This window comes from Neomonachus schauinslandi, chromosome 3 (assembly GCF_002201575.2).
Source record: "Neomonachus schauinslandi chromosome 3, ASM220157v2, whole genome shotgun sequence".
NCBI lineage: Eukaryota > Metazoa > Chordata > Mammalia > Carnivora > Phocidae > Neomonachus > Neomonachus schauinslandi.
The window spans coordinates 30,281,170-30,295,724 of record NC_058405.1 but is presented as its reverse complement, the minus strand read 5'-3'; the positions used below and the strand labels follow the sequence as shown (position 1 = coordinate 30,295,724).

Genomic DNA, 14,555 nt, shown 5'->3' with positions numbered 1-14,555 from the left:
ATTCTTATACAACATTGAGCAGCAGCATGGGAGAATTCAGAGTCCATGAAGAATCTATGATAGATAAGTTGACTCAATATCATACAAGTGTAAATGAAGATCTAAGTAAACGATGTCTTCTACATAATACCTAACAAATGACTAAATAACCCTGCCTCATATGCGGTACACTTCATGCAGAAAATAAGCAAATATGAAAAGGTTTTTAAGAAAATGTAGAATTGAAGGGAGGCAAAGCATATGTTATTAACTTAGTAATATATTTACATTTAGTTAATAAATTAATATTTCTTTTTTTTTAAGTAGTTCCTGCCAAGAAATTATACTTCTTAAAGCATGAACTCCTTTGCTTGGATGAATAATATAAAAATCTATAAGACCTATAAGATAAAAAGGAGTATGAGCTATCTAATTCGAATAGTATCTCAAATATGAATTCAGGCATTTTTCCTTAAAATTAAATACAAAGGACTTTAACAGATAAATATTTTTAAAAATATGAAACAATATAATTAGATGGATGATCCTTAGCTCCTCCTTTATAAGATTATGCATATTAAATAGTTTATATGATGCTGAAAAAGAGAAGAAGAAAAAACATATCTAGACTAGTTGATGCAGAAACCGGAAAACAGTACTTTTCCAGTCCCTAAATATAAATAAAGTTTTTTAAGTGAAAACTTTAAATGAAGCAGCAAGAAGGAAAAGACATATGGAAAGAACTGTGTACATAGCTACATGCCTACTGTTCAAAAACTTACGCTGTAGTTACAGAAAGGATTTTAGAGATTATGAAGAATTATTTAGAATTAAGAATACAGAATTTTTGCAAAAAACAATTTCTTGAACTTGGGACAGTATAAAAAGTTAAAGAAAATGGGAATTACTGTTAAAGGTAAGTTCATAAACAAAGGTTAGATATATTTAATTAGATTTAAATTTCTTAATATTCCTTTGCACCATCTAAATATTTAAAAAGCCTACTAACAAGTACATGCCACTTCTGAACAATATTAGCAGAATCACACTTTTAAAAAGTAATACTTTAATATTTCTACTTAATAACAAATGTTCTCAGCAATGTTTGGCTCTTAAAAGTTGGTTTATATTCCTATGACGTTTTAATAAATTATATTTTAAAGACTGATTTAAAGTCATAGCCACCAGTACAATTTAGACATTTTAGAGATTGCCTGACAGCATACAATTTGAATTAAACACGGCTTTAAAACGGATTATTAACAAAGCATAGAAGTGATAAGTAAATGCTGAGATTTTAATTTAGGAATCGATAATGGGAGAGAGAAAGGGACATGAAGAAAACACCACCACGCATTACCCTATTTAAGTATGAAGATCTAGCTCAACTTAGTTGAAATCTAACCTACCAAAAATAAACAAGCAGGTATCTCCAAGCCTGCAGGATAGACCAACATAACAGAGTAGGAAAAGCCAAAAAGAAATCTTGTAGCTAGGCTTCCTTCGTATGACTTTGTGGAAAGCAATAAAGGTATCAAACAAAATGTGGTTTTGTTTTAAATTGAGTATTTCCTCTATGTTGATGTCATTTTGCATCTTGTTGACTATTTCATTATTTCACTTGCTCTGCAAGTCAGGTCTAATGACACTGTCTTTGTTCCTTGAAATCAAATCCTATGAATTAGTTTAGATAACATTTTAAAGTAAAATTATTTCCCCATAGGCTATCTTCTCCCTTCTACCCATCATCCAACTGTATGCTACTTGCTGATGATATGCTGATTTAGGAAAGGAGTCAGGATCAGGTACATAGAAAGGAACAGGAATGTGTCTGAATTTAGATACAAATACAATTTTAGATGAAATTCAGATATAAATTATTCTGACATAATTATTGTTTGGGTTGTCCATGACATTGGTCTCTTCTAATATGGCAGCCCAAAACAGCTACACACACTTTACATTCTTTGGCTTACGGCTTTTGTTTTTCTTTTCACAACTTCCTGATTTCATTATACATACCAAACCCAAAGATATCATTTGTTTCATGTAATTCTAAATTAACTAAGATCACTTGGTTAGACATTCAAAACCGCACATATGGAATAAGGCTGATGTGTAATATTACTTAAAACGTTGTGATTTTAAATGATCATTTTGGAAGGTTCTTTTTTTGCTCATTAACACTACTCTTAATAATAAGTGGATGATAAAAACAATAGTTCTTTTACTAGATATAGTGTCACAGAATCTTTATGATGTAAATTCCAAGTGAATATCTTTAAAATAAGAGCAAATAATCAAGAACTCCTATAAAACATAAGCTAAAACTGTTAAAAATGATAATGTAAAAACAACACTTCTGCAAACATTTTGATTGTTAGTTTTCCAGGAAACTTTAATAAAGTTTTGTGGGTGAACAGTAATAAAAATGGGTAAAAGAGAAGGTAATAAAAAATATTAAAGTTAGGTAGGTAAAAGACTCACTTTCGAAAACCTACCTTTATTATTTCCAAGTCCATAATCAAATCCTTGGGCGCTGCAACTTGCCCCTTTATTAAAAGCTTGCACTGAGAAAGGGCTTGGAGGAGGAGTCTGAGAATTTTGATCCAGAAGAACTTGTTCTATAATAAAAGGCATAGCTATAACATTAGTTTCTTATGTGCTATTCCCTATTCATAGAATAAAGAGAGAGTCGCCAAGAAAGAGTTTATAATGGTTAGATTTTAAAATAACCTCATATTTAGATTTAATAATAAGTCTAACAATTAGGGTCATTGACACTTGACAACGTAAATGACAAATCTTTGTTTTCATTTATCAAATACACAGTGAAACTTAGAAACTGGATATGTTCTTATGGAGCCAATTTACTTTTACTGTGGCTGGATACATCACTGAATGTATACCAATATTTTTGGACCAGGAACTCAAATTTGTAACAAATTTATACAAGAGTATTTTATAAAATAAAAACGTGTACCCTATAAACCAGATATTAAAATATTTTGTATATTAGTACTCAAATAGAAAAAAGTACCGTATACTTAGACATTTTTAAGACTTTACTATTTGAGTACTAATATACAAAATATTTTAAGTTCTGAATATAAAAATTGTGGAAAATTTAACTTTTAACTTACTTTTACTTATTATATAAGGCCATTTTCCCCAAAATGAAAGGATGATAAACCAAGTCATATAATCAGAGCTATTTGCACATGCTCAAGTCAATAAATATATCAGAATTCCTATTTCATGAAAAAAAGGCAAATATTTTATTCGGTTTACAACATAATTAATAAGCTAAGTTATTCTCTATTATCAATCAAGTGGCCAAAAGAATCTGTATAATACTAAAAAACTAATGCCATAATTCAATAGCTATATTAATGCCAGCTAAAAAAAAAAGGCAAAATAAAATCTGCCAAAGGAAAGGTAAAAAAGGAGGAAAAAAGTATTCCATCAAAATAACATAATGAATAATGAAAAGTTTTGAATATATTTTTTAAAAGCTACGATCCCTTTAAAGACAAAATGGAACTAGAAGAAGGTGGTGGAGTATTCTTCCTTCCTGTGAATCAGAATCCTGCTGTACCACTGGTACTGTACGTCTACCCCTTCACTTACATTTCTAGACTCTTTTCAAGAAATCAATCCCAGCACTTCCCTTAGGCAATACTCTTGAGTATGAGAGATCTCAGCAGTGGAATATCTCTTCTGGAAAATACCCATGAACACTAATCTGAATGGGAAAGACGGCATCACTCTTAAAACCTCAGAATGGTCTCAGACTCAGAATGGTCTCAGCACAAGTATGAACTCTGTTTTTAACCAAGCAGTAACTTTGCCTAGTAGCTTTACTTACAGATATAAAGAATTTTAACAAGAGGAAAATTTTGTTTTACTTATAATACCTCATATAAATTGCCATAGTGCCAAATCCTCTTACTTCCATATTAGATACAGTTACTAATACCAATGAGCAGACTATTCGGATACAATTATCAACTAATCTTAGTGATTTTAAGGCACCAACTTATCACTTTTTCCCTGATCACCCCAGGTCTTAATGTTAATTTAAGAATCACATTATGATCAAATATATATGTATCAAAAGAGCAAAGGACCATTAAGTGATGGCAGAGAGAAATTTAAACTTCTGCTTTTAGGGCGGAATGTCTTTCTTAGCAGAAACAATATCCTAATTTAATTTAAGAAGCATTTTATCTAAGAAGAACCTTCTACCTTCTAAGTATATAGAAATAAAATTCTCCGTTTAAAAGTCAGTCTTTTTAGTATAGACGGCATTTTACATTTTAATAACAGCTAACCTTACCATCTGCTAGCTTTATGTTATTATTTGTTCATGTAGCTTTCATATCGAACTTACAAAGTATTTTCATTTTGTAAATGAGAAAACTGAAACACAGAGATGTTAGGTAACTTGGCCAAGGTCACACTACTGAAAAGCTGCAGAGCTGGTGTTTGTACTCTAGCAGTCCAGCTCTGGAGTCCACTCTTACACATTAGGCTATATTGCCAGTTAAAATAATTATAAGCTAGGAAGGTCCTTTGATAGTTACCTAAACTATTCTCATATTATTTAACTATGTCTTCTATAAAGCTCATCTCACTTTAGGTATTTTCATTTATATCTAAATATTCCTATATAGTGGAAATGTTTAAGAATTTCTGAACTTGTAGTATGTACATAAGTATATCATAAATGGGAAGGTTATTTTGTAAAATGTCTGATTTACATCAAGTGAACCCTTTTTCATTCTCACAACAAATGAAGGATGGTTATGCCATTTCAGAACATTATTTTATAACCACATCATCTCTGACTATAAAAAGCGTGTCTGTAAAGACAAGGAAGGGAGTAGGTTCTCAAATTCTATTCATTGACTACTGACACAGGGCGGTATGGTGTAATGAGCACAGTATCTCAAATACGAATGAATATTCTAGCTCAGGTCTTATATCTCCCATATATCCAGCTGTATAACCATAGGGAAGTCATTTTAAATTCTGTGACCTTTAGTTTCCTTAGCTGTAAAATGAAGATTATATAACTTATCACAAAGGCTTGTTGTGAGGAAAAAAAAGGAGAATTGTTTAATGTACAATATTAATATATCTAGATGTACTCTGTCATTCATGAAGTTACAAATTTTAAAAAATCTATACTTATGGCCATATTACCTCTTGGACAATAAATACTGTGAACTTATTCTCTTTTGGATAAATATGCGTGTTCTTTTATATCTGACCTTTTCCTATAAGTTTTGGGATTTGGAATAAAATCTATGCTTGACTTACCCATTTATTTTGATGTCCTAACTAATATTTTTGTGACTCAACTTGTATTTACAAAACTTAATATGCAATTAGTATGTGCCAAAACTGTTTTAGAATGAGGAATACAAAGATTAAAAACGCTGTGCCTGTCCACATAGGACTTACAATCTAGTTTTTTTTTTTTTTAAGATTTTATCCATTTATTTGAGAGAGAGAGAATGAGAGAGAGCAAGCACATGAGAGGGGGGAGGGTCAGAGGGAGAAGCAGACTCCCCGCCGAGCAGGGAGCCCAATGCGGGACTCGATCCAGGGACTCCACAGGATCATGACCTGAGCCGAAGGCAGCCGCTTAACCAACTGAGCCACCCAGGCGCCCTCACAATCTAGTTTTAAAGATATAAAAATTAACTTCAGTATAATATCAGTTTTGTCTAGTGGTGAATATAGTTCTTTGGGAACACAGATTTCTTGACTCAGTCAGGATCATTTAAAGCTTCACCCAAGTGATGACATGGTCTGAACTTGGAAGAACCATGTTTTTGCCCGCAGGAGAATGATGAGAGGGGGACAATAAGGAAAGTCTTTTATTAAATGAGATCGTTATTGAAAAAGATAAAGTTGAAAGCTGAAACTCTAACAACAAAATAGGAACGCTCCAAAAGATGCTATGCATTCATCCAATGCTCCTATTCTGAGACAAAATTCAATCAAATGAAATTGCCTGGGAGAAGTACTATGATTGCTGGTTTGAAAAGTGAACTTCCATCTAGTGGCAGAAAGGGTAAAACATTCAGCCCTGGACTGGCACAGAATAATGAATCCACATCAATGAAATAAAAAGCATGGCTTTCAAAGATGGATTCATATGTTCCATATTTTCTTTTAATTCTCTTCTTACAGGTGCATTCATTTAGTATCCATTATTTTACAAACAAATGTTAACAACCGTAAGATTTTAACCTTTAGTTTTGCTTTTTACCTAAAAAATAAACACACAAAAAAGCTGTTTACTTCTGCATTTCAAAGGTTAATCAGAATAAATCACAAATTTAAGCCAACTTGCCATCTTCATGTCGGAGGTACTGGTTTCCGCCTCTGTCTCTAGCTAAGGACCATGCCTCTCCTTCATCACTCTCACAGAACTCTACCATGCTGTTCTTATCCAGCTGCACCCACGCACCTTCAGAATTGGTTACCTAGTACATAACAAAAAGCATGATTGATTCGCTTGATTCTTTCAGGGCACACAGGCTGAAAACCAGCAACAAGTTTAAGTGTTTGAATAGGGTAATCATTCCGAAAGTTTTTACCATGAAATTAGTTTCTGAAATTAAGACCACAGCCTGAGGTAAGACAGAAATCAATAAAAAGTTCTGTAAAATACTGCTTATTTATGACTTTGGTAAAAATAATAATTTTTAAGGCACAGGATAATCCCTAAGTAACTTTAAACATTACCCCAAAACAGGTGGCACTCTCTCGCTTTTTCTTTTTGGCTCCTAAAATGTCCTAACACGGCAAACTATTATTTAGATTGGTCATGTCTACAATACAACCCGAAAATTACCCTGACGCTGAGAAATAGCATGACACACTACATCTTCAAGCTCATCGGCTGAGGCAAATGCCACAGTTGACTGAAAAGTAATTTTATTTGCTCAGGACTTCAGTGAGACACATAAATGGGAACAAAGAAATGAAACTCTTTGTATGTATTACATCTCCATACCAATTCATAGCAAATATTTTAAAGTGCTGTTAATCCATGACGTTATCGTACATTTGTAATAATGAAAAGATATATGCACATACCAAACATTCATATATACAATACAAATCATTTTGTTATTATGAATATTGTTTTCACAAGGATAATTATGAGAAAAAATTACTTTAAAAAGAAACACAGAAAAATTATGTTAGTAATATTTGTAATACAAGTAAAGATAAAGAACATTAACATTTAAAAAACCTGGGATGGAAATGGCAACCTTTGGAAGAAAGAGATGCTCTGGTTGTATTATATTAAAAAGGAATAATTTAGAAGTCATGAAGCTACAAGAATCCATACCTCTCCCACTGCTTTGACTTTGTTTCCCAGAACTAACATTCCAATTGGGATACCTCTAAGGTTAGGGCAGCTTCTGATGTTGTGACCGGAAGGTCCCGTCTTCACTACCTTGTACATGCCTGGCCCTCCTCGCAAGAACGGCATATCTTGTTCTTGCATTGTGGCTTCCTGTGGGCAGCAGGAGTTTATATCCTTGAAAAAGTCATCAGTATTAGTTTTAGGTTCCTGAAAATTTGAATAGGAAAAAAAAAATAAACAAAATACAATCTATTATCACTTTTGCCATCCTCTTATTAATAGCTTTTACAGCAAGTCTATAATACTATCAAACGAGAATACATATCCAAAGATAACAGAAATATATACATTACTACCATTACTAAAGAATCTTTCAGTTTTTCAACGTTGAATAATACTTAAAATAGAGGTGAAGAAAAGAAAAATTAGCGGGAGAGCAAATGAACCTCTGCTTTTGCCCACCACAGTTTAAGAAATATGGTTGTACTTGATTTTATTTTTATGTTTTAATGAAATATTAAACAGTAGGAACAACAAAAAAAATATACTCTGTGAACCACAACTGAATAATTTTGAATCATTATTACTGCATTGCTGTATGTTGGTATGGGTTAAAAAGTCTAGATTTTCATTTACTTCCACTTCGTAATAATTATTTATAGAGAAAACAGGTGTGAAGACTCTGGAGACTTATTTATTAATAGCGATAGCAATGATGAAAAATGTGCATAAAATATAACTGCATCTTAATATTCACTAGTTATGAATGAATGAAGAGTGCTTATAAGATTTTAACAACTTATACTTTCTTAATATAATACAAATAAAAATGTCTTGCTGGATTTGTTAGGCCATTACTAAACAGCATTATATTAATGCTATTAACAGAAAAAGATGATAATACTTTCAGTACAGAGAATAATATCAAAGATGCATTTTTACAGAAATACAATGCATTTGGACATAAAAGGGTTACTTCTAAAATGAAAGAAAAGGATATGCCCTAAGTTTTCTGTTGAATCTGAATGAAATTGTTTCCTATGTGAATGCAATGAAGAGAAATAATAACCTCCTCATATTTGCTCATCTTCCCATCAACATGTAAAGGAAAGTTCCATACTGCAGTTTCCTCCATTGTCATTACTACTCCTTTAAGACAGATATAAACTGTACTTTTTTTTTTTTTTTTAAGATTTTACTTATTTATTTGACAGAGAGAGACACAGCGAGAGAGGGAACACAAGCAGGGGGAGTGGGAGAGGGAGAAGCAGGCCTCCCGCCGAGCGGGAAGCCCGATGCGGGGCTCGATCCCAGGACCCTGGGATCATAACCTGAGCCGAAGGCAGGCGCCTAACGACTGAGCCACCCAGGCGCCCCTTAAACTGTACTTTTAAATACAGTACTAGAGACTCTACAAATTGCTTTATGTTTAAATACAACAAAAGATGACCATACTGGGACACTTATTCAAACATTAGGTTAAAATTAATATTTAGTAATGTCCTATAAATGGAATAAAAATAAAAAAAAACCACCACTAACATTTATGCAAGATAAAATAATACTGAATAGTTCTATCCCTCTATCACTACAAGTAGTCTCATACTAAAGGGTCTTTTCTATGGTAAAAAATTAAAAATAAAATCCTGAGGTTAAAAACAATGTGGATTCAAGAATTCTGTGTACCTGTGACTTTAATTCAACATATGGTAGGGAAAATTTTAAACCCACCATTAACCTTCACATAATATTGTATAAATTTCATTATGGTGACAAATAATCACCAATTTTAAAATATACAAATAGGTACTAGGGATAATATTTATTTACAGTTAATGCAATTGTCATGCTGTATTTATCCAACATTCTTCATACAGTGGCAATTTAATGGAAATGAGAAGTTTAAATACCTGAAAAACTTAGATTAGATTTATAATCTAAAATAAACTTAAAATATGCATCGTACTTACCCATGCATATGTATTTGTAAAAACTTACATATGAATACAAAGAGAGTGCTCAAAATAAAAATGGAGAGTAAGGGTCTAAATTTTAAACTGTGCTACTATACTAACAAAGTTTTCAGTAGACATTTAAAAATGTCTAGTTGTGAATAATCGATTTTAATACATACACCATGCTATTTCATAGTTGGAAGAGGCATGTCAGTCCTATTTACAACTCATTTTTTAAAAGTTACATGGTATGATGTCAAAAACAACAAGCAAATATGAATATATTTAGTGAAAAATCAATTTCACTGGTATTCAATGATATATTTACAGCTTTTAACTAAGTTATAACAATATTTCCAACTTTTGATCATTTAGTGTAACATTAAGAGGTAAGTCTTGGCAAAAACTAATAACAATTGCAAGTTATTCAGTGAAAGACAATATATGAGAACTTCTATTAAAATATTTAATATATTATTGAACAAAGAAACTATATAAATTAATAAATGTAAAACAAAGTCTATCCATTTTTTTATATTAAGCAGTATAAGAGCTGATAGACAAAAAAAGGTCATAGAACTGTAGCTGTCATTCTCAAGCAACCCTAACATACATGCTTCATTCAGTACAGAAATGGAAGACCTGGGGACCAGTGTGTGAAACTGATGAAGTGCAGTGTTATTTTTTTCTCCTTGCATTCCCACCCCATTCTCAGATGAACATCCAAAGGGGCATTGTGAAAGGCTAGGGAAGAAGAGAAGAGCCACAGAGTTGGGACTTTCCCACTGAAATAAGCAAACTCTGAGAAAGCCAGATGTGGATGTCACTGTGGGAGAAGCTAGTCATAAATTACATTCAGCAAATTTGAAGTCACATAAAAGTTTAACTTGAACTAATAATACATTCTTTGGCAAAAGTAGAGGGAAAAGGATTACCAGGGAAACTCAACTGTAGCACTTTTTCAGCAAAAATTCTTTTATTAACCGTAAGCAAAGGCTTCAAAAGGTAGAAGGTAAAATTTATTATACATGCTGAAATACCTGAATAATGTATGACTGTTCCTTACAGTTAACTCACCTGGGGAAAAAAAGCTTTGGAAGTCCATGAAAATACGTCCAAATCCCTGACTCCTTGGCTAGCATTAAAGATATTCTGAGCAACAAAGTTTAAGAAAGAAAAATATCAACAAAGAAAGGGAACAGGATATTATCTGCAGAAGATGCGTTCACAGTAACAACATTGTTCTGTACTCTATAGCACCAGCACTGTGATATTATTTTACTAAAGGGAAACTGAAGCCACCTGAGTAAACGACACAGCAAAGAAAGACTGATCAATAAGTTTTTGTCAAAAGCTCTTCATGGATATAGTGTGTCATGCCATTTACTAAACTTAAGAGCCAGACATTGATTTAAAGCTTAAGACAGTCAATGCAAGTAGGAAACCTTAAAACTCTTTTAAGAGACGACGTATCTGTTTCAATACAAGCCAGATTTGTTTTATGACAGAAAACAGTCTGCTGTTTTATAAAGAAAATGTAAATAAATAAATTGTATAGATAGTGCAATTATTATTATGAATAATAATGGCATGTGGTTATCTGTGGACATTTTCACTTTTTAAAGTACAAAAAGAAAAAAAATAAAAAAGCTTAAAAAAAAGTCATTTTTCAATTTCCCTTTCTTCTCTAAATGAGAAAAAATCATCTGGAAATGTTATTGAAAGCTGTTAGCGAATATGTTAAGAAAAGCATACAGAAAAACATACAACCTGAATCTTTTCTCAAAAGACAGGCCTAGTTTTCTCCATTTCAAAGTTTAGGAAAGGAACAGAGCATTTTCATCTCTATGTTAGAATCTAAAAATATTTTGTTAAACAACCAACTTGCAGCAGCATGGTCCCAGAAAAATCAACATCTTCACAAAATGTCTTGAGAAAAATGTAAATGGTATACATTTTACATAAAAATATCATGCTATTGAATATATTTGTGTGATCTGAAATTAAAATCTTTCCAGTGAATAGCAATTACACAATGTTACTGCTTATGTAAATACTGTGATAAATGGTTATTTTGGAAAAAAAAAAAAAGAGGACACTTAAAATGTTAATAAAAGCTGTCATTATCTAAAACTTCAACACAAAAGAAACATAATTTCCAACCAATTATAAGCCATTTTAGATAATGAAAATCTATTTGATATTCTCTAGTTCTGTATTTTCCTCATGTATATATGTATATATGTATGACAGACGTAGATACACACCCATATACATACATATGTATGTTAATTCAGAAATATAAGACATATAAAAGCCAGAAAAATGAGTTTCTAGTAATATGCCTATAAATAAATGTAAAACAAAACAGAAACCAAAAACCAACCCCCCCTCCACATTTAAAAATGTACAGCAAATACGGTCCTTTCTCTTGAGGTGAAGTAGAAACATGATGCAAAGCATTTTAAAATACTATTTTTTGGGGAAAAAGATGTCCTTACTGGTTCATCCATGTATATAAGAATTTTTGGGCTATTGGCTCAATTGTTTTTCTCCTTCACGGAAAATAGCGGTGCAGACCTTTTGACATAAAACAATATCAAGATTTTTTTTTTAGCTTTTTTTTTTTTTAGCATAAATTTCTCTAGCGTTAAAAGCAATGTAAAAAGCATTGTGAAAAGCAAGGCAGAAGAAGTTAGTGATAAAGAAGCAATGTGGTGATTAACAATATTTAAAGCTTGTACCCTTTTATTTCAATGTGCAAACTTCAGTGTTTCCTGAGTCTGAGAACATGAGTTAATATGTACAATGATACTTTAAAGTGACTTGACTGCTAATCATTGTAATAAATTGCCAATCAAATCAATTTTGTACATGTTAATCATATGTGGATTCAAATTTCACACTTGTTTGCTTTTGTTCTGAATTTGTGGAAAATTATTAGCCACACTGGTTTACTATTATTTTTTTCAGAATATGGTGTCCAAACAAAATTGCATTTATCAAATATCAAAAATATACCAGATAGAAAGCCAGAGTTTAAAAATGAAATATACTTGCATGGTTTTCTTTAGAAAATTTAGGAAAGTTTAGTCTAAAGATATGTACATGCATGAAAATATTAATTTCTCCAGTCTCAATTTCTTACTATTAAAATACATAAATTAGCTTTCATAGATTAATAGGAGTACCACTATGTATATATACACATACACAAATACACACATATCTATAATAATCTAAATCCTTTTATTCTCAAAGACTAAAGACAAAGATGTTCTCTTAAGAAAATTAAAAATTAAAGCATACTAAAACCCTAACTAAATTAATGAGCACCAAACTGCAACTCTAAGCTGATAATCTTTCAAGGCACAGAAGATCAAGTGAGTAATTTTCACTGTGAAAATACATGACCAAACATGCCAAATGTTCATGCAAAAAAAATGACAGTAATTCTTTCATTGTGCTGCTTAATGAGCAGAGTTAAGAATTGCCATTTTTAAAGAGAAAAAGATAAAATGTCTCGGAAAATTAAGAACAGCATACGTATAACAATTAGTGTTATTTTAATTGCCTTAATTTCATTCCGTTACTGCTGTATTAAGTAAATATTTAGTATTTACTAAAGACTAAACATCAGGTTATGTATATATACATACACAAATCTATTAACATAACAAAACCAAGCAATTCAGGGTATGTTAAAGCTGTGGCTATCAGGCATCATCAGGTAACCCATAAAAATGAAACTGGACATAAAATGTGAAAAACATTTGCTAATTTTACCAACTGCCCTGGGTAATGCTGTCAGAGAGGTTACCAAAAGACATTTTCCCTTCATCTCTCCTCCACATCTTCGGGGCCCTAAAATTTGGAAAAATCCACCTACTTTCTATATGTGAACACCAATCAGCCCATGTAGGTTTGTATAAATGCATGGAGATGTTTGGAGACACAAGTTGCTTCTGCAAGAATTCAGATAATATAGGCATTATAAAGATATCTTAGAACTCTTCCAATGAGGTATCATTTACTCTCCTGGATATAAACTCTCTCTACCACTCAACCTTCACAAAGTTGGAAGCCTCATTTTTGGCAAAGTATCCAAAGAATCAGTTTCAAATCACTGATATGTCCTAGCCCTATCCTAGAAGTAAATTTGTTTTCCAAAAAAATTTAAGCTCTACTCTAGGCAGTCAAATATCTCCCATGTCAGGTACATAATTGATTCTCTCTCTCTTTTTCTACTTATATTTTCCTCAATGATTGAAACATCTTACTAGCCTGCTTACATTTTGTAGTTTCCAAATCTTCAGGATTTTAATTTAAGATCAACATGTTATGCCTTATGCCTTCTCAGACTGACCTACATCAACTTCAGAGTCCAGAGTGCTAATCATTTCATGATGGGACCATGACCTGCGCCACCTTCAACATATATCACAGTATTCATCCTCAATTCAATCATTAAGGTTATGAATGTTCACATTTGTTTAATTTGGGAGTTTTACCCAAAGTAATATGATTATTTAAAGCTATATATTTACTTTATCCTTTTGTAACTGTATGTATCCTTATCTCTCCACTACTTTCTACTTGTGATCCTGGGAGAGCAGCTATTGTTGACACTAGAAAAATAAGATTGATAAAATACATAACATCACAGGTCACAATGAAATTAAATGAGAGACTATTAAATGAGAAGCATATATGTAATAGGAATTATTTTGAGCAGCACGATCATATCAAATGCCAAGATACAAAATTTAGTATTCAACAAATGTTGAAAGCCTACCATGAGAAAAATGTAACATTTAACACTTTGGAAGAAATGTGTATGAATAAGAAGATTCTTAATGAGTCTTTACCCTTAAGAAGCTTAACAATAGAAATAAGAGGTATACAAGTACAAATGGGCTGAAGGAAAGAAAAACAAACTAAGCATTGTGGGTAAGAAGTAAGGCTTTTCTACTTCTACAGACAAAGTGCTGAGAAAAGAGAGGGAACCTAATTTCCCCAATACTTCTAGACTTCCTACCCCTAATCCTTTACTTCACCATATTAACTAGTTTTCAGTTCCCAAACATAGTAGGCCTCCATAACTTTGGACACTTGATTCTCTGTCTAGAAATTCCTTCACTTTTTCTTGGCAACTTTTTTTTTTTTTTTAAAGAGGAGGTTTTTTAATTTATTTATTAAAGATTTATTTATTTGGGAGAGCAAGAATG

The 14,555-nt window shown here is 31.9% G+C and overlaps 1 protein-coding gene across 1 annotated transcript in view; it reads right to left on the bottom strand.

Moving 5' to 3' along the window:
- MYCBP2 (MYC binding protein 2) overlaps positions 1-14,555 on the bottom strand; it is a 272,226-nt gene that overhangs the window by 68,832 nt on the left and 188,839 nt on the right. Inside the window, exons 53-55 of the mRNA XM_044913540.1 lie at positions 7,355-7,579; positions 6,347-6,479; positions 2,481-2,603 (exon numbers count right to left, since the gene is read on the bottom strand). Of these exons, the coding sequence (XP_044769475.1) occupies positions 2,481-2,603; positions 6,347-6,479; positions 7,355-7,579 (481 nt within the window). The remainder of the gene's footprint in view (positions 1-2,480; positions 2,604-6,346; positions 6,480-7,354; positions 7,580-14,555) is intronic.